This window comes from Harpia harpyja, chromosome 7 (genome assembly GCF_026419915.1).
Source record: "Harpia harpyja isolate bHarHar1 chromosome 7, bHarHar1 primary haplotype, whole genome shotgun sequence".
Classification (NCBI taxonomy): Eukaryota; Metazoa; Chordata; class Aves; order Accipitriformes; family Accipitridae; genus Harpia; species Harpia harpyja.
This window is the reverse complement of record NC_068946.1, coordinates 35,717,450-35,743,046: the sequence shown is the minus strand read 5'-3', so window position 1 is coordinate 35,743,046 and position 25,597 is coordinate 35,717,450. Positions and strand designations below refer to the sequence as shown.

The 25,597-nt window shown below is 37.0% G+C and overlaps 1 protein-coding gene across 3 annotated transcripts in view; it reads right to left on the bottom strand.

Annotated features, from left to right (window-relative positions):
• STK39 (serine/threonine kinase 39) overlaps positions 1–25,597 on the bottom strand; it is a 108,175-nt gene that overhangs the window by 14,956 nt on the left and 67,622 nt on the right. For all 3 annotated transcript variants that reach the window (XM_052792944.1, XM_052792946.1, XM_052792945.1), the window contains 3 exons: positions 25,407–25,474; positions 7,347–7,399; positions 5,379–5,447 (listed from right to left, as the gene is read on the bottom strand). In XM_052792944.1, coding sequence (XP_052648904.1) covers positions 5,379–5,447; positions 7,347–7,399; positions 25,407–25,474 — 190 coding nt within the window. The remainder of the gene's footprint in view (positions 1–5,378; positions 5,448–7,346; positions 7,400–25,406; positions 25,475–25,597) is intronic.

Sequence of the window (25,597 nt, the reverse complement as noted above, 5' to 3'; positions counted from 1 at the left end):
CATATTTATAGTTCTGCCACAACCGCCATTACAGCAGTGGTGATTATTCACCTAACACAACATTGGTTTTTTCACCTTGAACCTCTAAGTTTCCACCACACTGAAAATTCAGCAAGGTGGGAACCTGCGTGAAACCTGCTGGTTTCACACAATATACTTTCTCAAGTGCACCTTTTACATACAAAACATATACCTAAAATAACTTTGAAGGTGCAATTAGATGCAAAGCTTGATTACCTGCGGGTGTACCTCAAGCTTCCAGAACTCCCAGCAGTCTAGTCATTATGAGTCACCCTTCAATGCATTAGCTCTAAACGAGCCAGATGTGTTGAAATATTTAAGTCCTTAGTTAAACCCTGGGGATTTCAGAGATATTTTCCTAGCTGTAATGCATTTGCATATCTTGCTAAAGAGATACAGAGTTATGGGCACACGTTGAAGGCTCAAGAGTTTCTACAAAATGCCTTAAAATACAGTCAGGTTTTCATTAAATCTCTAATTTTACTTTTTAATGTATTATTCAGAAAGGAAAAACAAAGTATTTAGTCTATCGCTTGAAATTAATTGTTAGGGTCTATACAGGCATTTTTTCACTAGAAAGTTATGGGTACAGGGAGCTTTGGAATATATAAAAACATGATACACTTAACTAAAAATTCAGTTATTTCACTCAGTTTGAACCACAAGAATAAACAGACACAAGAAAAAACCAAAACTCCTAACACATTCCCTCAAAGATTACAAAAATCAGTGCATCTCAAAACACTACTGATGTCAAATGACAAACCTATGCTGCCTTCAAATGGTAGTGCTATCCAAGTCACCTACCCATAGCAACATTACCGCTCTTTGAGGACATAAATGAATGGAATATGCTTTCTACTTGTGCAGCACTATTCCATTTTCTGATTACAGTAAGATAAGCCGGAACTAGTTGAACAAAAGGCATCACTTCATTCAGTTTCAAACATGATTAATCTAATAAGACAGCAAAGAAAACTACGTATAAGCAAATGCAGAGCAAAACCGAGGAAAGCAAAAGGATATTCACTGGGTAACTCTGAGGCTTTTCTATGAATTGGATTGTCAGTGACACTATGAGTTAAGATGTTGTTACAGACAGTAATACTAACAAACAGGGCTTCTGCTTTTTCATCTTTCCATTTTAGCATGAAAGTACCTTCAGCATCAGCAGACACGGTATTCTAAGTCAGCTGTTTCAATTTCAAATACTTTAATACTGTGATTAATTGGGAACCATACATATTACTTACTGTTTAACATCCCTTGAAATAATGACATTCTGGATTTGGTCAGATACATGTTCTCTGCGCTCATGGCCAAATAACCCATCCACAGCCATGATTTTTTTTGTTTTGTTTTTATTCTAGATGCCAATTTAATTCCTGTCTACTTACCACAGTAACGGCACCAAATAAAAATGCTATTCTGCCCATGCGCCTGCCACTCCCCCCGCCCAAAAAAACCCCCAAACCAACAACCCCCAAACCCTTAGTCAAACTATTATGGCATCTATTGTATTCACACTTCTAAGAAAATATTCAAAGTGCTGATGAAAAAGCTTGCTACTTTCAAAATATGATCTATTGCGTTTTCAGCTGGTTCTTCTAAACACATTAGGCATTTCAGCAGGAAGCTTTTGTTTTGACTGACTAAAAGCTGTTTCTCTGGTTACTAAGTGGATACCTGGGTCTGGCTCCAACACCAAAGACAGATACCCATTTACCAGTAGTTAATGTCTGGTGTATTTAAAAGTGAAGATACATCTTCCATGATGCTCAAGGTATTCACAGATACTTTTTGACAAAAACACCTAAAATAAAGGTACATTAATATAGTGAAGGGCACCTGCACATTTCTTGATGGCATGGATATCAAGGCTTTTATTTAAGCAGTATTCAGGAAGGGAAGTATTTATTTATATATACTGCAACTTAGTAACTGTAAATACACCTTTAGGTTCTGAAATTTAAGCAAGACCTCTAGAAGATTAACTACAGCCTAAAGCTTTGCTGGAATTATATGCACATTGTATACAGCAGTGAAGTAGGATTGCAACTATGTGATTTTCAACAGAACTGACTGTTGATATGATTTGAGTTTCCTTTATGGTATCAAAAATATAATAAAGCATTACTAGGTGAATGTTTACTAGTTAATATACATATATTGCATATATACACAGAGACATATTTCATCTCAGAATGTATTTTAACAATACTCCAGATCTTTCATATGATTTAACATAGCTATTTCAGTACTGCATAAAAATACCTCATCAGCTAGATACCAATGCCTACATATAAGCTCCAAGATTCATTCCCCTCTGCAAATGCAAACTCTAGTCTGCTTTTAAACAAAATTCTCTGCACTGATTCCCTTGATCTAGGGACTCCTGTGAAACAATGCTACTTTCAATAAGAACAGAAAGCAGTCAATCGTAGCCGGAACTGAACATGCAAGATGGGATTTTTGCTTCTCTGCAGAACAGGTAGCTGAACTTATTGCTTATCAGAATGGAAATCTTCCTGGGAAGCCTGTGTTAAGTGAAGCAAATCCAGCAACACTCAAAAGGTGAAGCGTGTTGATGCTTAGCAGCAAATTCTACAGAACTTACATGTCAGCTAGTCCCCACTAACAGCTTCAGCTCATATATGCCATGGCCATACTTTCCACAACAGCTTTTACTGACTCCTATTCAAGTGTCCTTTCAGAAAATCAGCTGTTACGCCAACAAATTGTTGAGTTCAAGATAAGCACAGGTATTTTCACCTTTCTTTTCTCTCCCAGCCTCTACATGTTCCAATATCCATTAAAAGAAACTACAGAACAACTTTTTGAGACTATCTCAGAACTTTGTTTTCATTCATGTTGTAGAGGCTGAATTTCTGCATGCTTCAGCTGAAAAGTGAACGGTAATTTATCAGCTGCTTTCAATCTGGAAGCTAATGGATTCAGTTCTTCTGGTGAAGATGGTTAACCAAGCTCTTCTATACTACTCCCCTCTTCCTATATAGGAAGATTTTAAACCCTTTAATTTCAAGTGAACAAGGTGGCAAAATCATTTTACACAGAAAATTAGTTTTGTAAGCAGATTACATTTTCAGCACCATGTGCTCTCTTATATGACCTACTGCTTTAAACTAAGGGACTGAAATATTTCTTAGGGACTGCACTGCTACAGTGAAATTCTGAAATTTGCAATAATCTGCTTGCATGCAAGTTGTTTTATTCCATGCCCATAGAAGATTTAGCCAGTTTTCCCAAAGCAAATCACAAACATATTCTAACTTAAGTCCAACTATAAATTTTTTTAAGTAAAATCACATTTTGCAGAACTTGTCTTTCAGTAAAACATGAAATCTAAAGTCATTTTCTAGGAAGATAACCATGTCCAAACATATTTGAGAACTTGAACAACTTCACGGGTGAAGCAGACACAAGTGAAACTTATAGTACAAAGTCATGCAAGAATTTGTGCCTGTGGAACTTGAGGTAAGTTACAACATCACAGAAAAATGAACATATAAACTCGTTATAATGAATAAAATTAAATTTAAGTTGAATGCTTTCATTATATACAAGAAATATGATTTCCTTACTTTTTTTTTTAATACTACAATAAAAAAATAAACAGGAAAGAACAGCAAGGACCATCATCATAGGGCTAAAAATCAAAGTCTAATGCAATTCAAAGCAGGAACTAAGCAAGGAAATAAACTTTTATTATTAACTAGACAGTGTCTCTAACCAAGCCTGCTAGGGAAAACCTTACCTATTTAAATATTCGTGCTGCTTCAAGGACCAAAGTCACATCACTAAAGCCATGAGGGATACCTATCTTCATTTGCCTTTCCCCCATCACTCCCCCTGAAAGATGATAACAAATCCCATTCACAGTGCCATTCCCACAGAAGTACTGGCACTTTGCATTAGAAGAGGACTTTGCAGCAAAGGGAAAAGGGAAGAGCGAAGAAGGGAAAAGGGGACTCACTGGGTCCCAAGCAGGACTTGCACTGCAGCATCGTCAGCCGTGACTCTGACTTCTGTGCAACACAGACTGCCAGCTGACTGTCCAGGCAGGTAGGATAGCCAACAGATAACAACTCTTCTCTTAGCCAGAACAAACCTATCTATTTATTATTTCTAAATGAAGTAAGGTATCTTGTGACAATGAAAATTCTAACAAAAACATCATCATCAGTACGGTAATGACATTTTTCATACTGGATGTTTAAAAGGCAGCAAACTAAGGCCAAGCTACCCCTCTCCCCTGAACCCATATAGTAACAGCACAGTAGAAGTGACTTTAAGAGAAGAGTGCCTGGTAGCATGTACCATCTGCGAACCTCCCCTAAATACTTTTTCTTTAGAAATTAAAATAAAAGCATAGGTAGGCCTTTTGTTTCTTAGATCAGCTAGAATGAACCTGTCTTCTCAACATACAAAAGCGAAAGTACTGGGTTCTCTCTGAAACACTTTAGCTACCCTACAAATGCACTGAGAATGTACTTAGATAATCTTCCAGGCCAGTCACATGAACTTTTGGATTTGTAAAACACTGTCCATATCATTGAGGAGTTTGGTAATGATATCTGAACCAATTGATATGAACTTCTTTGACTGCAATACAAAGACTGATTTGCTAGTATTCCTGGTTTCAGTTCTCACACATTTAGCATCTACTAGCTCCCCTCTGATTTTGGTAACTATGTATCTACTGGTCTTGAGCAACCAGAAGAAGAGAAGGAACTGCAGGGAAATAAGCACTTCCAAATTAATTATTTTTGCCAATCACTGAATTTCATTTAAAAAAAAAAAAAATTACCGAAGCACAGAATAGAAAAATAGAGAAGCATCTTTCCTCTCAGCAGCCAGAAAACATTTCTGATTATCTTTTTTTTTTTTTTTTTTTTTTTACCATAGAAATAATATCTCTAGGTGCAATTTCCATAGATCCTGAACTCTGGCTTGCTTCTGCTTCCATGAACCCGAGCAAAATACTTACTAACTTCAGAGCTGCCAAAGCACACTTTGCAAAATCCTACCAAAAAAATAATTTTATTGTTAAACAAAAAAATTAAGTTAGCATAAAAATCATCAATCTTTGAACTGTAAATAATCCTTCAAGAGATCTATATTATATCATCCCTCTCAAACCACTAAAGAGTTCTGACTTCCAAAAGCAATCCTTGGACTGGTATCAAAATTGGCTTGTTGATTGAACTATGCATATATGAAAGCAAAATTAGAACAAAAAGGATTTTGTGAAAACCAGCATTAGAGAAAACATTTTTCACATCCATTTAACACAAACTTGTCACAAGAGCGTAATTGCAAACAAAAATGTAATTTACCTATAACTACATCATGGCCATCAACCAGGCCTGCAGAGAACAGCTCCTGAGAAACGCCATCTGCTGTGTCTGTCCAAAAGGTGAAATGAATAAGTATGAGAGCCCACAAAAACAACAAAAAGTATCAGTCATCCAATGCAATTTAACAAAAATATATTTTAGTTCCAAAACACCCATGGAGGCAGGCTTGAATTCAAAATTATCTTTAATTAGGAGGAAAAAAGATAATTATCTTATCGGCCTCTGCACAGCAAATCACATGAGCTGATGATTTGATTCATTGCAAACCCCCTACAGACCTTTCCTGGCCACTAGCATTTCTCCTCTATTATCTAACTACATACTCCTACAGTTTACAAGTTCAGTATCTTCACAACCAAGAAAATAAACTATGTTTTGGTGTGGTTTTCACTGTTTTCTTTATCGCCTGCATTGTTCTGCATATCTAGACAGCGATATGCTATATAGGCTTTCTCGTTTGTTACCAGTGGGGCAAAGGAGTTACATGAACAGTCATTATTTTGAGCTTTAGGCTTAAAATAGCTTTTAAGTACTGTGACCCAGGAAATTAAGAGCTTTGGATCGATCTTCCATCAATTGGTGTACCCGAGTGGGTTAATTCTTAAGTTCATGTAACTAGTACTTGCTCCTGGATAAAGACTTTAGAAGGCTTAGAGGTAAGTAGGAAGAAACAGCAGGAACAAGCCCAAATTCCAGCTAAGTCTCAACTGCACTATCGCCTCAACACCAAATAACTGCATGGAGCACATGCTTTGAGGCAGTTACACAAAATTGCATCATTTCCTCAAGAAACATGCACAGGTGAAAAACAATATAGCTGAGCTAGCTGCAGTTTCTGGAGAGCTCTGGAGATAAGAATCATAGCTGCCTTCTGGCTGCCTCAGTGACTGACTATGAGGAACAGTCCTGGTATGTCGTATTCTCTATTTTTTAACCAAGTAAGAATTCTGAAAGGGCTTATGTAACTGCTTAGAGTAATTCTTTCAACAAGTGAGTAAACCAGGATGCTCTGTGCCCAGTTAAGTAAGAGATCTCTTTCATTATTACCCATTGCCAAAATCAATGAGAAATGGAGGTACACAACAGAATATATCCATGCACAGAACTACTGCACATGAAAGATAGTATGATTTATAGGAAGAGAGACACCTCTTCCAATCTGGATTCATTTTTAGTGGAAGCTTTTTGAAGGCTATTCTAAATACAGTAAATACTGACTTGTAAGAAATATAAAATGCGTTCATAGTTCAAAGGGTTGCTATTTAACAAGGATAATACCTTCTTAGTCAACATATCAGCCTCCTGTGTATTTTATCCCAGTAATACTTGGTTTTCTTCAAACAAAAGTAACTTTAAAAGTTCTTACAACTCTTAGCACTGGAAAGCCAATACAGTTCTACAAGCATGCAGTAGAGTTTACAGTTTCAATGCCAGAATTTTTTTTCTGGTGATAATACCAAATCTAGAGATGCAACTCAACTTTCAGCTGAAGACAGCATTAGAAAAATGGTGTGTGCTTCATACTTGTTAACAGAACTTCTTTTATTACAAAGGGGAAAGAAACTCAAATATTACCACCATCACCGCATAAGCTTTTATGGCTACTATATTCCATTTCCTACAATGTTTTCCAAATGTGAAAAAAGAAATTCCAAAGCTGTGAATATTGCTATGCAAGATCTTATATACCACATAGATAATTTCAATAAGACATGAAATTGATAAAGTATACTGTGGATCAAGTCTTCTAGTATATACTATATATTATGCAACCTTGCCACTAGAATTTACACATATCTGCTATTCCTCTTCAAGTGAAGTTCAATATAAAGCTCTGCACAGTAGGAAACATTCCAGAGAGGTAGTTTGTATTAACCATAAGCAGTAATCAATTTCTGAAATCTCTTATTGCTCAAAAAGGTAATAATTCAATTGAAGGAGCCTTACCTCTGCCTGGAGTAAACTCAAAGCGTATGTCATTAAGTTCTTTCCTGGAGTTCCTGAAAAACATTCAGTGTATACATTAAAATGTAATGAACAACAGAACAACTATTCAGTTCCTATACCCAAAGAATACCTATGGCATTGACAACCGCATTTTTGTAGCATGAATTTCCTCAACTTGAAAAAGACTGCTCTCCCAAAGCACCCAGACTGGAGAGACTCCACCGCATTTTCATGGCAATATTTTGGGAAAAACTAGCAGAAAGATATGCTTAAGCTGAAAAATGCCTTCAGTAACCTAAAGGATAAAATAAGGTCCTGTGATAAATATTTTCCTTTTCATCTTCAAAAGACACTCTGCCGTACTGGCTCTCCTAGTTCAACACAGCCTGAATCGCGAGCATTACCCCTTCTCCTCCAAGAGTAACAAAATATTCACTTGGACTTAAAGCTCCCTATCTGAGATCACATGTATACAGATGCTTGTTTAAGAGACAAAGTATCTAGCAAACGTTAAATGCTGAAAAGCAGTGTTTGATGCACTGTGTTTATAAATCTGTTTTGAAATTAGTAACTTTCACTGACCACCATTGTCTCAGCAGTGAGATTCTACCTACACATAAAATAAGCAGCAGAGTGTGAAAGCCAAAGGTTTTCTGCCTTCCCATTTGCAATAAACAGGGCTTTAATCAGTTTGGTGGATGACACAGTCATCAGGGACTTAACACCTATGTTAAAGAATTCCTTTACAGTCTTATACTGTGCTCCAAACCTCCATTCCTTGCACGTTTCCAGCTTCAGTTTTAGTTAATAATTTCTACCATTCAATAAAAATCAGCCTCTTTGCAAAATAGACGTCCATCTCATTTTTGGAAATGGCAAGCCAACCGAGCATAGGGATGAACTTAATTGCTGTAGCACACTCTTTTTCCAATGAATAGCTCAATCCACTTGAAAAAGCTAATAGCAACAAAATGTGTTTTGCAGTCCATTATTCTTCTCCTCAGCAAGGAAACTATGCAAGCTCATATTTCAGCAGGCCATGAAGTCTTGCTGTGGGAAAACTAAATCCAATAGGCAGGTATACTCAGCTGTGACTTATAGCTATTATCACTTGCTAAATACTTACAAAAATATTACAGAATCAAAAAAACAGCAACATGCAGGAATACAAAAACCAAAATGATTGGCAACACAGACAAAAGCAAGATAGCAAATCCTGAAAAATAAGTATGCCACATGCAGTGCTTAAAATTAAAAGTACTCATTTACTGACTATACAGAATACTTCAAAGGTGAAGGAGTTTCAGGTTCCCAAAATTCTACTCTAAATAAAGAACTATGGGAGTTTAAGATCACCAATACAAAGCTGCAGATAATGCAGCTAGCCAGGTACAGTTATGAGGCTGATTTACTTCTGTTGTAGAAATCTGCTGCCATTATACGGAATATTGCACTGTCAATTTTTATTAAACAGAGAATTGGTACGAATCTCAGTTCTTTCTTTTTCTCCCCCCTCCTAGAAAATCCTGGATGGATTTCTGTTAAAAAAAAAAAAAAAAAAAAAAAAAAAATCAACACACGATCCATCTCTGGGCTCCCTTTTGACAATCCACTTCCCTTTGCTGAAATCTATTATGTCCAATGAGCTTGTTAAAACTGTTGCTTTCCAACAACGGGAACTTGCACAGAAATTTAGCATTCTTCTTAAATAAGATATGTTTTGACTGAATGTGGGATGCAGCTCAGACTTAGATACTCATTTCCTGCACACACTTTTGAAGAAGCAAATCAAGGGAATAAAAACCTTCTCTCACACCTTTGCAGAGGTAAACCAGAAAGTTTTGCTTCTTATTAGCAGCTATAGCGAATTGCTCCAGCCTGCATATCTTTTCCCACATAGAGTCAAACACTAAAACCAGCTGAGAAGTAATTCTGAAGGTTTTGCACTCTTACAGTTATCTATCTAGAAACTAATACATTAGGCTCTCAGATTGTATCTTCCCACAGACCTCCCATAAGTAGAGCATCCACCATATAAAAAGGCACTAAGTAATTATGAACTCTCATGAAAATTACCAGCTTTCTAACAGACTGATACAGCTATGTGAAAGACCAGCTGCTCCCAATACAGACTCTTTCCTCAAGCCGGATGCAAATGGAGTTATTCTAGTTTGTCTCCAAATTGCAGAATGTCCCAAATGGAAAGTTAATGAGTCAAATCTGTTTATTTAAGTGAAGGTGAAAATTCAAGGAAGGGTGATATGTATTCAGTGATCCAACTTTGCTCTCTGGACTTGTTACACCCTGAACTATTTTGAGCTTAGGATGCTGCTGCTTTCTTTTTAATGGTGCACTATTATTCAGGAAAGCAAAACAAAGGAAGTTTGGCAAGATTAATTTGCTAGAAGACTGTAAGTGCTTTTGCTTACGGTTCCATTACCTTCCAGACATTTATTGATTTCCATAAATTATTTATTCCATTATATATTCCACCAAACAGAAGATGCACTCGAGTTCTCCCCTAAAAGCTGCTCATGCTCTTCTCCAGTCTTCAGACACTTCTCTGGTTCTAGTTAGTGTCACTGTTACTGCAAATTAGTTTGATAGTTCCCTTGATACACTTTGGTGACAACTGTTTGGATTTGTTGATTTATTTGTAGGCAGAGTTTCCAAGCAGCATTTCATTTGTTCCATTGGAGTTCTCTTTTTACTTACATCCATTACACTCTTATCATGCAGCAGCACACACAGACTTTATTTCTGCTAAATAGAAATAGGATTTGAAGAAAGGCACTTAGTATCTTTATGATTAATAATTTTATCTTCTTCATCATTTCTTAATGGTCCCTAGTTTCTCTAATGCATTTGTGAAAAAGTTATTTCTATTTTAAAATGCAAATGCAGACCTTTTTGCCATCTCTTATAACACCTCTTACTTGCTTCTTGCTCTGTGCCATTACAGACTAATATGCCTTGATTATCATGGATAAAAACAGCCTATATCTTTTAAAAAGTAGTAAATTTTAAATACTTTTGTGCATTCTAGCACACTGCAGTTTATTAATTTCCTGCAGGTTGCTTTTCATTATGCAGTCACCTCCAGCAGGAGGAATTCCACAGAACTGCTTTGAATAAGGGTGACACCAAAGCACACCATGCTAACGCATTTTGGCAGCCATCTTTCTTGCAAAGTAATTTCAGAATTTTAAACTTTACACTTTATGAAGGCATATTTTGCAAATCTTCATTATTATTTTGTTTTCATCAGGACCACTTGATGTGTACACTAAGATTGCTAGGTCTGATTTTCTAGGGAATAATGCTTCCTCAAAGAACCAGAAAAAGCACATTGGCCAACTTCATCACTTAGTCCCCCACCTATAAACTTAGACCAGCCTGTCTTTACAATATGAAACAAAGATGCTCTGTTTTGAAGGAAATGATTTGCAGAACAATGCTGATATGTACAAAAATCAGGATTAGAGAATAAACGAATTATGCAGCTGTTCAGATTGACATGGTTCTACTGAAAAAATCCTAAGACATGAAAGAGAGTTCAGGCATTCGCATTTAAAGACAAAGCCTTTCCAATAATTACCTAATGATAGTGTAATTCCCGCTAGAGTCAATTAGCTATGTTCCACATACTTGACAAAAGATCTACATTGTTGAATTAAAATAGGAAATTATGTTTATGTAATGATGCAACCATAAATTGGAGACATTAAATGTCATTATTTCTTTTGTCCTTGAACACAGAATGTCTATCATGTAAGTGAGACTCAAGAAAATTAGATATCTTAGAATGAAACTTAAGGTCTAAGTCATGCTGGGATAGCTTGATTATGTATCAAAGCAGCAGATCTTAATTCTTTTTTACTACTACTTCCCCCCCTCCACCTCCCCCAAATTTATCCACCAATTCTTATGCGGAGTTATCCGAAACATCAACTTCTATTTCCCACAAGCTTCAGCTCCATATAGCCCTTAAGGAGAGTCTGTATTCCTGGATGAGATGCATCTTACCATAGCTAAGTAACTGTATATACTTCCTTCCCAAAACAATAAAAAAATTCTCAAATAAGGTAAGCCAAAAGAAAGGTGTGTGCACGTGTGTAAGAACACACAGGTTTTGTCTCTGCATCACTTGCTGAATTTTCAGACCTCAGCTAGTCAATCATCACACGTGGTTTACAAAGACTGATATACAGAGCCGAATGTCCAAGAACACAGGTGATAACAGAATGGTAATCAACAAAGCTGACTTGTGAAACAGTATGGAGTACATATACATCCCATGGAAACTGCATCATTTACGGCTTTTGATTACTTACAGCAGAAGCAAGATTCCCTGATTTTTTTCATTCTCTTCTTTCAGATGGATTTAGAAACTATAAATCACAGGCACTTCCCCATCACCACCTGTTCCATCACTACATCACGCAGACAGCGAGCACTGTCTAGACTACACTACAGGCACTGTAGACATCCATGCTTTCAATCAGTGGTCACTTACTTCTGCTGGCATTTCACAAATACATGCCCTTCCATGAAACTTCATTTATTTTCTTAATCAAATGCTACTTTTTAATTCAACTGTTTAATCATGCTTTCCCATCCCTCCAATGGAAAACCAATCCAAAATCTTAGTTCTCATCATCCCCATTCTTGTCCACCTGCATATGTAAAAGTACATTGCTCTACACCAACATTATCCATCTTGGATGCTAACTATCCTTTTCATGAGTATATAATTTTTCTGTATTATGGCTATCCAGTCTTAACAAGGCATAGAAATATTCTCTACTATTTCTATGAACTGACGAGTGGAAGCAGCGAAAGATAGTGCTCTCTTAGAGCAACGAGTATTCACTCTTATTAGCCTATTTCCTCACCACTGAACCTATTTTAACAGACTCCAACATACAGATGCTGCAGCTCTGGCCTGGGGCACATTCTATCTTCTCTTTCACTTATTTTCCCATATTTCTGCATGATTACAATTAAATATATGTATTTCATATATATATATATATATATATATATGAAAGAAGAGTTATATATCTATATCCATATCTCTCTCTCTATATCTTCTTTCTGTATAGATATATATAGGTAGAAGAAGGAAGATGTATCTATATATTATGTATCTTCCTTTCATCCTCTTTTTCCTGAGCTCTAGTTGAACATGGAGGACATTACCAGTCAAGGAGAACTGAAAACATTTAAAACAAACAAACAAAACACAATGAAAAAACAAAAGCTATATTTTATGGTATGGTCAGCAACATACAAGCTCTGCCCAGGCAAGGGTCCTTGGTTTGCCCATGTGGGGAAGTAGTTAAGAGGCCAGAGCGCCTGCACCATTTGTTGCCTGTAAAAGGGACACTCCCTGCACTTTCAGGGCCTGACCAGCATTGAGGAGGGCCATGGTCCAATAAGCCAGATCATAAGCAAGAAAGCATTCTCAGAAGAAAGTCAGAAGAGCACTTATTTCTTCCACCCACTTTTCAGATCATGACTAGTTATAACTCAGCAACAGAACTGAACTACATGTTAAAAAAAAAACCTGCATAAAGTGTGTGCTCCCTAAAATTGAAAAGTTTGTCCATGGCTAGTTTTGTCAAACTCTAACAAGTCTGGCTAGTGGAAGAGACAAGAGCAGAATACATATTCTTCTCTGGAACCAGAAGTAAATTAGTCTTCAACTACAACTGTAGAAAATTTATTATGAGTGGCACCCTTCACCAACCAGCCTTTCCTCTCCCCATACTCCTAAAAAGCGCTATTCCCACCAGAACAGAATTTCCCCCCACCATCAGGGACTAGTGACACTGGCCAAGTCTAAGTCAGTGTGCTTTAACAAAAAACACACACTGAAAATAAACATCACACTTATCACACTTGTACAAAATTTAGGTCTCACAGATGCTCCTCCCCTCCAAAATCTGAACTGCATTGAAACTACCACAGAAGCAAACGAATTTAGAAAACAAGACAGCATAGCTTAAGAAGCAAGGGCAAGCAGTACAGTATTTGCACTGCCTCACTGCAGTTGCTGGTGTAATTAAAAACACGAAAGCATTTAAATGACTTGCTCATTTAGACTGCAGAGAAAGAAGAAGATCACATCAAAATAGAGTGGACTAATCAGAGTGATAGGTACATTGTACATCCTAGAGCTGTACTCATCCGATTTTCATTCTACATCTCTGGGGCAAGATCCTTCTGTGTACAATGCAAGAAATATCATTGAGGGAAAAACACAGAAGACTAGGGTTTGTAGGTTTATTTAAAGAAATTTTGTTAACATTTTTTTCCTTACTATTCAAACGTTGGAGAGACAAATGTTATTTGGCCACACCAAATGTTATTGAAATTCAAATGGTCATCTTCCTTCTCACAATAACTTGTCACCCATTTCTCACTTTCACATGCTTATGGCAAGTTAAACATGGTACTCTTTGTAACCTAGCTTTTATAGCATTAGTTTATTCCACAAGTCTTGTATTTTTCAGTCAGTGCCCTGTATTACACATGGAGAAAACTGGTCACAGTAGCAATGAAAGAGATGGAGACAGCAGCACTCCATGAAAATAACTGTGAGTTTACTTTCTCAGTGGGCAATAACTTATTAAGGAAAAAAAAAAATTTCAACAGCAGAATTTACTTTGTGGCAAGCTATAGAGCTTGATTCAAGAAAAATCCTGATTAAGTGATGCAGTACCCCTTTTTAAGTATTCTCTATTAAATACCTGTACTGAAGATATGTAGTACCTGTTTCTAATCTCAGTTTTGATTAATTACAACTTTGTTTCAACTGTATTTATAGAACACAGTTAATATACACAAAACAGTGAAATGCAAACTGGCACTTTACTTTCACTATTGCAAAGAGGATGAGGGAGTAGAATCTTTGAAAGAGAATGTATCCATTGGTCCCAAATTCAAGGTTTGGCCTGGCATCCAAATATTCTATCCCTTTACTTTCCTTGCCTTACAATTTTCTTACGCTTGAGCTGTGGGAATTTATCCATTCAGCTAGGGCAGAGAAAGCAAGAACCCTCTCCTACCCCTACAAAAATCACAACCCCTGCCCTTTTCTTTTTCTTCTGAAGCCATGGTACCTTGCACACAGCAGAATGAAAGCAGTAATAAGAGGAAGTCTGTTTATTAAGGTAATTTTGTGAATCAGAACTTTAAAGCTCCTGTGGGATCACACAAACACAACAGAAGAGAGCATTTACTGTAAAAAAGCATTAGCCTCCTGAGGATTCATCACACATTTATGTAAATCCCTTTCTCTCTAACACTTCCATGCTCAGTTGTCATTTACTAATCAATATCCAGGCTCATCCATTACACATTACTGTACTATCAAGAGCAGATCATGTCTGTTCAGCATTGTGGAGAGAAATGGTTCTTCTCAACTTATTTTTAATGACTTCAGGTCAATTCTAGATTAAATGGAAGGGCATTTCTGTTAATTTTTGGTAGGAACAAAATAGATGTTTGAAGTCTGCCCTGCTTCCAGATTGCCACCAAGTAGAATGGGAGTAAAATCTCTCTGTATTAGTAAAACGTAGTCCTGAAATATACAGTTCATTAAAACTTTACCATTTACTTCAGTGGTTCTGCAAAAACTCCATGGATTTACAACTTATCCCCCTCCATATACATTACTGGAAAAAGGAAATATGTTTAGCATATGATGCTTCAAGATCAAGTTATAAGACTCAAAAATTAAGTATACAAAACACTGCCACTACCATTTAATCTTCACATGTTCTTCGGTAAAGAGCAGATCCCTGAAATGATGCAACACCCTTGTTAATCACTATACTTCAAGAGGATGCAACAATACTAATGGCAAAATGAAGCCAAATGATGCCTTCACGTCTGAAAACAGCTGATGTCACAATGAAACATTGTCATTTGGCCATTAAGCTGTTGGAATGAGAAAGCAGTTACCTCTTAAAGATTTACCATCTGTATGCCATCTACCATACAGAAAAGGCAAGTGTATATTACAAAAAGCAGCCACCAAGCGAACTGTTATGGTCACAATTACATCAGCTAAGAACACTGTCCACAGCTCCAGGGTAGTCAACAGCTCCTCCAGCAAGAAAGGACTTTACAACAGTTGTATCCATAGACCAGTCTCAAGTTGCTTAAGACTTAAAAGGAATTAGAGTGCTTTCAGTCTGAAAAAAAATGGACGGGATATGATAGCAAAATTAAGAAAATGCACAAGTTGTGCAATAAAAGAAACACAAGAAAACTAGCTGAAACACACAAGTACCACCAGGCAAGTCTGCAAAACTGTGTTTATCATTTTAGAAGTGACATACAAACATTAAGTCCTTCCTCTCCTCATTCCTTGACAAGGAAGTGTTAGAACTAGAGATATTTTAGATGTATCTATACCTAAACATGCTTTTAAATACGGTCTTCTGTCTTTCTCCAGCTGCTGATGCCAGAAGCTAAATTAAAATAACATTATAAGCCCTTCAATTTTTTTCCTTTTTATATTCATTCCAGCTAAGTCAAACAGCAAACTCTGGAACAAACAATATTTTTTTTACCTCAATTCTCAGTGACCCATCTCTCCGCATAGGCAGTGAAAAGCAGTATTCACTTGCATCATCTTTTTTGAGGCTCACACTTCCAACATGCTCTCATATATCAGCACGTGGAAACAACTTAGGCAAAGAGCTATCAGTTTTGTTGCTGCAGAGAGGGCGATATTAATCATAAATTTTTTCCATAAAATTACTCCTGAATTAGCACAGAAGTTTTTTAAAATGCAGTGGTAAAGATTTAACTTGTGAAAAGCATCAATATTTTTAACAAGTACTTGAAATACAATGAAGGGCAGCACACAGTTCTACTGAGAATGTTTTAATGTGGTAAAATCTCAATGCTTGGTCAAAACCAGAAGTGATCTAAAACTGACTTGTTCCTAGAAAGAACTGGAGTTAAGTACAGATTACATCAATAATGTTAAAAAACAATCACCCTGAAGTATTCAAGTAGGAGCCTTTCAATAACAGAGAGGACAACTGCCATGCACATACTTTGATCGCTTTGTTAAAGATTACAGCACATTGTGGTTATAGCTGCCTTTCTTGGATTTGCCAACAGTTTAACTTACCCCCTCCAAGTATATCTCTGAAAGATCTCTGTATTTCTTGATACCAAACATTGTTGATCAGTGCACAGTTTAAGGAAGTCAAACCTGTATTAGCTGTGTGACTGAAGCGATACACCATCTGCCTGACTGATAAGAGATACCAGAGCAACTAACAGAATAAACACACAAAAGCTTACTTTGTATGCTTCTGCATGCCTGGTGCACAAGAAGAGAGATTATAACCTGTTAGTCCAGTGACAAATTCTCCAAGTACAGCGCTGTAAAATGGCCACAATGCTTGAAGCAAAATTTCAGTTCTTTAAATCAAGAAAGTGTGAAAGGCAGATCATTGCCAGGAGGCTAGGGGTACTTCAGAATAGAGCTCTAGAAAAATGATTTCATTTATGAAATCAAGACAAAAGACTTGCAGCAAGTTCTACAGGATTATGTATTTTTATATTTTTTTATGTAATTTTTTTTAAGTCCCCAGTGCACAAAACAGGCTTTGAGGGAAGACTCAGAGAAACCTTTTGCCTTATCCAAACCAAAGGATGTTTTAAATATGTTGAATCAAAAACTCCCTGGATGGGTGCATCCTTTCAATGCCACTGGCTCAGAGTTTTTCACTCCTGATGATCTATCAGTACATTACCATCACAGTCGAAGGAGACTTGTAGGTAAACCAGAACGACATCTGAGCCACCAAAAAATTATGACAATCTGCATATCATCCATCTAAAATTCAAGGATCCCAACTAGCTTATCAAGAAGAGTGGGAAGCATGGCAAAAAGTCTAAGCTTTGTTTTAAAATATTCAAAGGTTTCATCTAGTTTTCCTGTCACAGGCCAAACTTTCTCAAAAGTAGCTTTACAATAAATAGACTTCACCAGCAAAGCCTGCTCAGACGTTAAGTTCTTGTCCCACCTCTGTCCCAATGCACTTCTTGTGGCCATTCACTGGCCCCACTACAGCAGCAATGACAATTGCTTTGCAGAGCAAAACAGGATCAATGAAATGAGATCAGTTAAAATTTTGCCTTCCCCTCAAAAGTATCAGAAGTCACAAACCAGCCAACCAAAATCTGACTGCTTTATAGGGACCCAATAGAGTCTCAGAAACACCCCTACCAGCGCAAAGTAGAAAGACAGAGAACCACAATACTAAGTGGGAACAAGCAGCCAAAACAGACAAAATTCTTTAGAATTGTTTCAACCCCGCCAAATGTACTACATCACCACATTCACAGGCAACTCTAGAGCAGATGGATGAACATGAAACAGTGTGGCTTCTCAAGGTAAATGTGATGTCTTTAAAACTATTAGAAAAATATCTAATTAGAATTAAATTTTGAATTATCAAAATGTAAGCAATATTACAGTTGACCATAAACATACATACCATTAATAATACAAATAAAATTACTTTTAACTCTGAGGCTAATTCAAGCTTTAAACTATTTCCTTTAACATAAAGGAGGTTGGGGCTGGTGTTCGGGTTTCTTTGCTGGTTTTTGTTCCCCTTCTTCTTTTATTTCTTTTGTAAATAATACAAGAAAAATTCAGAATGGAATAAAAAAGCTCTAGTGATTTTAAAATTTCAGTATCAGCAACATCCCCAAATGCAATTGCCTGCATAATTTGTACCCACAGCTGTGCAGGTTAAATGCCTAATTCCTTGTCATCTAAATATTTAGACACGCAAATCTTCTTGATAACCTAAATTTAATTAGCAGAAATAATATATTGACTCCTTGGTTCAATAATTATCAATTTTACATACAAAAGTGTTTTGATAAACAAATATACCAGTTATCTATTAAATAAGTGATGGTATAGCAATTGCACACAGGATTATTTAGGTCATAATTAAAATAAATTTTTAAATGTTTAATTTATTTTCAATAAAAATACAGAAAGGCATAAAAACATCCTTAAGTAGTGAATAAGAAATGCATAATTACCATTTTTAAAGAGCAAGCTTTGAAAGAAATAACAGAGGTACAAATGGAAAGCAGGATTAAAATCAATAGTTTAATCAAGGGTTCCTGCTTACTGATTTCAGTCATGATTTAATCATGATTAAACAGGTTATTTAAATGAAGTCTCCACGCTGTGAAAATAAAATTCAGTTCAGTAAGCATGCCCCCACACCTCCCCAATTGCCAGGGCAAAACCTTAGATGTGATGGCAAAATAAAATATAGGACAGTGCTCAGTACTGTAATCACAGGTACATTTATTTCAGGAATTCTACAAATGGTTTAGTTTATGATGTTTGTTACTGGATCAATTCCCAGCCTATCGAGAAGCCTGTCACTTTCCAGTTGTAAGTCTACCACACAGCTGGGAGTTTGTTTGTGGATTTTGTCATTAAATACACTGGAGAACAGAAGCCATTCTAAATAGCAAAAATGATGAGAAATAACCGCCCTGGGTGAAGGATACACATCAGCCCCACTTCTTACAAAAGAGACTGGAATGCTACAAGTTTTTTAAGATATTAAAAATAACTAGGAAAAAAAAAGAAAGAAAGAGAATTAAGAATTCTGGGTTATGGTACTCAGCCAATTATCAAACTCACTGCACCTCTAGCCAGAACAGATTTGGGGGTTTGCTTGTTTATAGATTTTTTTTTTTTCTCCTAAAATCTAAGCCTCAAACTTAAACATTAACACATAAAAGTAGTTCTACTAGATACCTCCAGCCAAGTATGTTTTTTCTGTAACTTTACATGTAATGAATTTTGTAAGAAAGAGGTCAAAAACTCAGGCCTACGTGAAAACTGGAAGATTAGCACTTGAGCTTCAGCTCAGACTAGTGAGTGATATCTCATCATCTATGTTCTGACATGCAGAGGAAATCACATTTCACTTAAGTCCTAACAACTCTTCTGCTGTAGTGCAGCATAGGCAGCTGCCTCCTACTAGCTACCACTTGGACTTGTCATTTTGAATTGTATCTGTCTGTCCAGCTCCCCAGAAGATATATTCCTCAGAAAGGATCAAATGATACACAGTTTCAAAGTGTGATAAACCGGCTATATTAGCTGAAGAAATGTTTTTGTAAGACACACACAAATGTTTATCTGTAAATAACGCTATCAGAGTGCCATTACATACAATTCTGCCTTAGCATTTTCTCTACACACTATTTTAAATAAGATGCGCAATAATGTAATGGAAGTATACCATTTGCCAGTGCATCAAGTAAAAATTTTCCATTCGCCCCTTTTGTTCTTCCACAGGCTTAATTAATCTAGTGCGCAGGAACTGTATTAAATTAGGTCCTGGGACATTCCAAATTACCGTCAGTATATTATCTTCCTGTCATAGGAGCTAATTTAACCATCTTAGATTGCTTCAGATAATTTGCAATTCTTAACTATTAACCATTAACAAGTCTCCTAATTTAACTTGAAATGTCTCTGTTATTAATCTAAATAGTCAAACCCTCTGACAGTGACCTTCCTAAATTTGTAACTGTAACAACTTGGTGGTTAGACTGGAAATTTCAAATCACGGGCCATAATTCTCCCCACCCCCTTTCCCCGGTGGTATGAACAGTCCTGTCGGAGGACTAAATCACAGACAATTGCCTTAAACCTCTCTTTGCAGAGTTCCTGCCAGGGTCTGCTGCTAAGACACACAGTGTGCACAGCCTCACTGGAGAAAATTTGTGTTACAGATTTCATTCCCCCCTACTCTCAAATTCCTCCTCGTCTGTGAGGCTGAGGATACAGAAGCATCAGCATTTCAACCTAGCGATTGCTCAGTCTGGGTCATAGTTCCACGCCATGGCAACAGATCAAGCAACAACTGAGAACCAGTATTTTCAGTTCATTGCAAAATTCAAGCACAGTCTCTCAATTAAACTTGAGCTTTAAAATACTAATGGTCTGTATTAAGTATTTAATACTTGAGCCTTTCTTTCAAAAGCTTTGCATGGAATTACCTAAAACACACTGCTGTTAATTTCACTTCTGCAGCAACATACTCCAAGACACAACAGTGCAAAAGCTAGAAAATAAATTTGAAATTGCAGTCTCCAACTGAAGAAGCAACTCTGACAGTTGACAATATTTTTACAAGTTAGGCCCACTGAGAAAACTACTAAAACAAAAAGGTATTAAATACAAGTTAAGGATGAAAAATCAGATACTCAAGTTGGAAACCATCCAGACTAACAGTTTAATACCAGCACTTGTATAAAGAGTGCCATGGGATTCTTTAAAGGTTATTTCAGAAAGTGAATTGTGCTTCTCATCCACAACAAGGCATTTGCACTAAAGAGAGGCTGGTGTTAATTTGGCATTCCCTGCTCAACTACGGAATGAGTCCAACCCTGCTCTGCTTGGGAAAAAATAACAGAACCTGACCATCCAGTAAAAGAATTAATGAAATGTATTGATTCTTCTACCAGAACTCCTCCTTTGGGAAGGTAATTTTTAATTTTTATGGGTACTATTAACCTTTTTTGGAACATACTACTAGGGAAAAAAATGCAAAACTATCACCTAAAACTTGATGGGTTTTGGTGTAGCATAGCCTCATTGTAAAAGAGGAAGAAAAAAAACAGGCCAGAGAAGCACTTACTTTTTTTTTTTTTTTTTTTTGGGGGGGTGGTGTCTCTCACTCCTGTTGAAGGTTGCCGATCTCCCTGTGCTTTGCCCTGTCCTAACTCTCCAGGCACTACTCTTCAAACCTTTTGGCCCACACTCCCAAGCCTCATATTAAGTTGTTTCTGCCCGTCAGGCTCTAAATATTTGCATCAACTTCCATGACAAACTCTGCAACCAAGGTAGCTCCCCAGCCAAAGACTCAGCAGTACTGCAAGTGCCATCAGGGTTTCCTCTCCACCATCCCTTCTTGCCTGAGGGCCCTGGGGAAATGTCTTCTTCCCTCAGGTCCTAGCTCAGCAGCCTCCATCACACAGGAGGGGCTCCTTCCCATCTGAGATGCTCACCTTTTGCTGTCCCCTTACCCCCTGGCCTATCTCTGGGGAAGCAAAAGGAAGCAATGAAGAGATGAGACCTTCCTGAGCCTTGTCTTGACATGTTTACTTCCCTTTCCCTCTCATTCTCTCCATCAGTCAAGTCATTCCTCTTGTATTTTGCCAGTATTTACATTTTTACCCACATCAGTACCGAACTTATTTTTTCAAACAGTAATTGTCAGCACCTAAAACCAGTGTGTTCTGAACTCATCAAGCTACTGCAGTTTATATAATCTGATTGCCTCAAGTGAATTATTTTAAAAGAAAAAGCTTCCATCATTTTGGATGATATACTGAGCTTTGAGCCTTCAAGTCTGGCATCTAATGTTCACAATGTTTATCTGAGTATCAAGCCGTACTTTAAAAGCTATATAATAGTAGTAGAAGCATCATCACAGGAAATTGTTTCTATACTCATACTGTAGCTAACTTGCTCCATAATAATATGGTTCACAACTTGTGGTTCGTTTTAACAAATCCCATAAAAATCCTCTGATGTGCTCAAGTCTCTATCAGCTATACGACTTAATGATCAATTCACCAAAAGACATCAACAGAATAGTTTAAAATCTGCAGTGGAGGTGGATAAATGCAGAAATCCCTGTGAGGATATTAGCTGTTTACTACCTCACAATCCCAAGGGAATGCTGCGTGACACAAAGCAAGTCATCTACACCGCTTTTATTCACTACAAATGCCAAAACTAGCAGTATTTTTACTTTCTGATGCTCAAAAAAACGTTTACTCAGTAAGTTAACTACAACAAAACAGAGCAGTTAGGTGCCAGAGCATCTTTCTCCATATACAGCTGCCCTAAATGTAAACTCATTCACCCTGCAACAATCTCAGCATAAGGACAGCTGCATACCACTGGAATGCAGAGGGTGGCTTCCTCTGTAACCCAGGACTGAGTGACTGAGAGCCTCCAGGTTTACATCCTATGATACAGGAAATTTATTTTTCAGACTTTTATGAAGGAACCCCATACAACTGCTCTTCTGCTAACAAAACAGAAAGAACAGTTGAATTACTGCAAAACCGATTACAGCAATAGTTCAAGCACTAACACTTTAATATTCTGAACAGTACTGTCTTCCCAAAACAGTACCTCTGTAGCTTGTCGCTTACATTACCTGGCGTGGTACAAGCTTGTCAATACTTCATTGGAATGCCAGTCTCAAACCTACTCTGGCCTTTTTTTAGCAGAGTGGTGAGGTCCAAGTATTGAGACTCTTTGGGGCTAGGGAGGAAGACTCCTAATCCTATGACCATAAAGCAGCACTATATTGTTACCACAGTCACTATTTCCCCAGAGCTGGCTTTTCTGAATTTGCTCACTACAACTAGACCTAGATCCACAAATGCAGAACCCAGGACTCCTCTACTCTCGGGTGCAACCACTCACTCCCAAGGCCAGGGCCACTATTAATGTGCCTACAGTACAGTAAGGTCAAAGATTAAAAGCTTTTAACAGAATATACTGACAGATACTTGACACTGACAGGTAAATAAGCTGAGATAAGCCCTATAGGTAATCCAATAATGGAAACATAAGTATTTTGTTAAAAGTTAACAAATAATCATCAGCTCCTTTCCTCAAATAAGGTTTCTGTTAATTTACTGAAGAACAAGACGTTCGAATATTATTTGTGACAAGTATTCAGCAAACTGCACAGCACTGCCATGCTCACAGCAGCCTCGGCTGTTCCCTTCCTGGGGTCAACAGTGAAGAGGAAGCACAACTATTCAAATGCCACCAGAGGTACCTTGCTAAACACAACATATACAGCAGCCAGTCAGTGGCTACTCTGAATTTCTGTGAATGTTCCATGAACAAAATAGCTCTTGCTTTTAAAGTAAAAAATATAAAGAAATACTCAAGTACTAACTGTGAATCTACACCACTGGGCAGACGTATAGGGAGCTTGTAGCCCTCATTCTCACATAGGCACTTTGCAAAGTCCCAATTAATGGAGAAAAGTGCTGCTTGGTATACCCTGTGCTCCTGTATTCCCACCAACCATCCACACACACACATTGATTATGTGCTAGCTCTGACGTGCTACTCACGTGCTCAGGTTTCCATCAGAAGGCAACACAGACACACAGTGCAAAGATGCATAACTGAACCCACCTCCTACCACTAAGGCAGGACACAGCCAGAGCTCAGGCGGGGCCAGGAATTTGCACTGCAAAGCATTCTTCCATTGAAAGTAGGTCATCTTAAATTAACAAAATTCACTCTGCAAAATTATGCATCAGATTTTTTTTTTTCCCCCCAAATGTACCAACAGTGCTCCCAGGCCCCAGAGTGTATCTGTTGTTCAAGGCTATTTTGTTTTGTTTAAAGGAAACTTTCTGGTCCCTAAAATTGAAATTCTTGTTTCTTCCTTCTCTACCAATAACCATCTAAACCTTCATAACTGTAACACATTAATCTAGATATTACAGACTTGCTTTTAGGGAGGGGAGGGGGAGGGAATTTTTTCACCCATTAATTAAAAGCATCCTTAACAAGAACAAAAGGTCATCATGCAAATAAGAGATTGGAAACTCAAGTCTCCTAGATCAATCTTCATTCACTTCTGGCTTAAGAGCTGCAGAAAACTGAAAGCATAATCCCTGACATTTTACTGTACTTGCAGGACTAAAATGTTTGCCCTGTGGATACGCCATCACTGCAAGTAACTGGGTAGAAGCTAATCACTCTACAGGTTTCATCATAATTTTAAAAATACCCGAAGCACCTCACTAGTACATCCACATAGTATAAATTGGTCTGTTTTGTAAATGGTTTCATCTACCTGTCTGTCAGTAGAGAGACAAAAAAGAATATTGATAGCATAACTGGGCAGTTATGTAAATTGGACAACTAAACCAATTCCAAATAATCTCTAAGTCTTTTCTCTCCCCACAATAAAATTTATTACTCCTTCCTTCAGTAAACAACCTTTGGCAGCCATGCAATTTTTTGCAGCTGTCACTAGAAAAGTAGTCAAAGGGAAGACAATAGATTTCGGAACTTGGCATTCATCCTGCGTAGATTTTTTTTTTCTGATTATTAACAGTTTTTGATGTTACTGTTTTAAGGCTACTTGTTATGCATAAATCTGCTATTTGTTTCTAAGATACTGATTGACATTTTGTAAATATTTCTCTATTTGACTTTTTATCTTTTTGTTAGCAAAAAACCCCGTAACATTTAACTTTTCCCCATATCAATAACTAAGAGTTTACAACCTCTCATAGATATCCTGTCAATACAAACTGGACATAAATAAGTTTTAAAATGAGTGGCAATAAGTTTAACTAAGTTAACAATTTAAGGAAAATGGCTGCAAATACATAAAAAGCTATCAAAGCTTCTTATGAAAAAACACTTTTATCCAAGAACTAGACCACATAATTAAACAATTCAAATCTTAGTTACAAACTGATTTTAATTAAAGGTAATCTGACTCATTTTAACTATGTATAAATTTAAGTCAGACAACAAATTTGTATCCATTTTCTAAAATATCTGTCACTTCTCCACAGCGGCTGATTCAACTTGCGAGTAAAAAACGTTTTGAGTAGGCAACTTGTAATACAGCTATGGTTTATTTCTGTCAGAGGCTGACTGCTGAAGTGTGAAAGAAACTCATTAAAAATCTCTCACTGTGATCCTGCATTGCAAGGAAAAAAAGAAAGAAAATACTTAATGAAGGGTACACTTAGCCTGAAGCCACATTCATATTCTGTTTTTCATTTTACACTATTTCAGTAAGCAATTAAAAGACAGCAATTAGTCACAGAAACACTATTCATACGGGTCATACTGGGACATTAAAGAGGTTAACACTTATTTTATGTTAATATTATGAAAGTAATGAGGGAGATCAAGAATAATACAGCCAACTAAAAAGGAATGCTAAAATAAATAGAAGAATCTCTTACCTTAATCTTAAGACAAGATTCACTGCACATGGAACTTCACTGTATTCGTCACTAACAGCAGGCTGAGACTATTAAAGAAAAAAAGCAAAAAGTCTTATAAAGGATGCCAAAGGAAAAAAAAAATCCTGAAATACTTGCCATGCTAACAGTTTGAAGACGGCACAGAATATTTTACACATCCTCTAACTCTC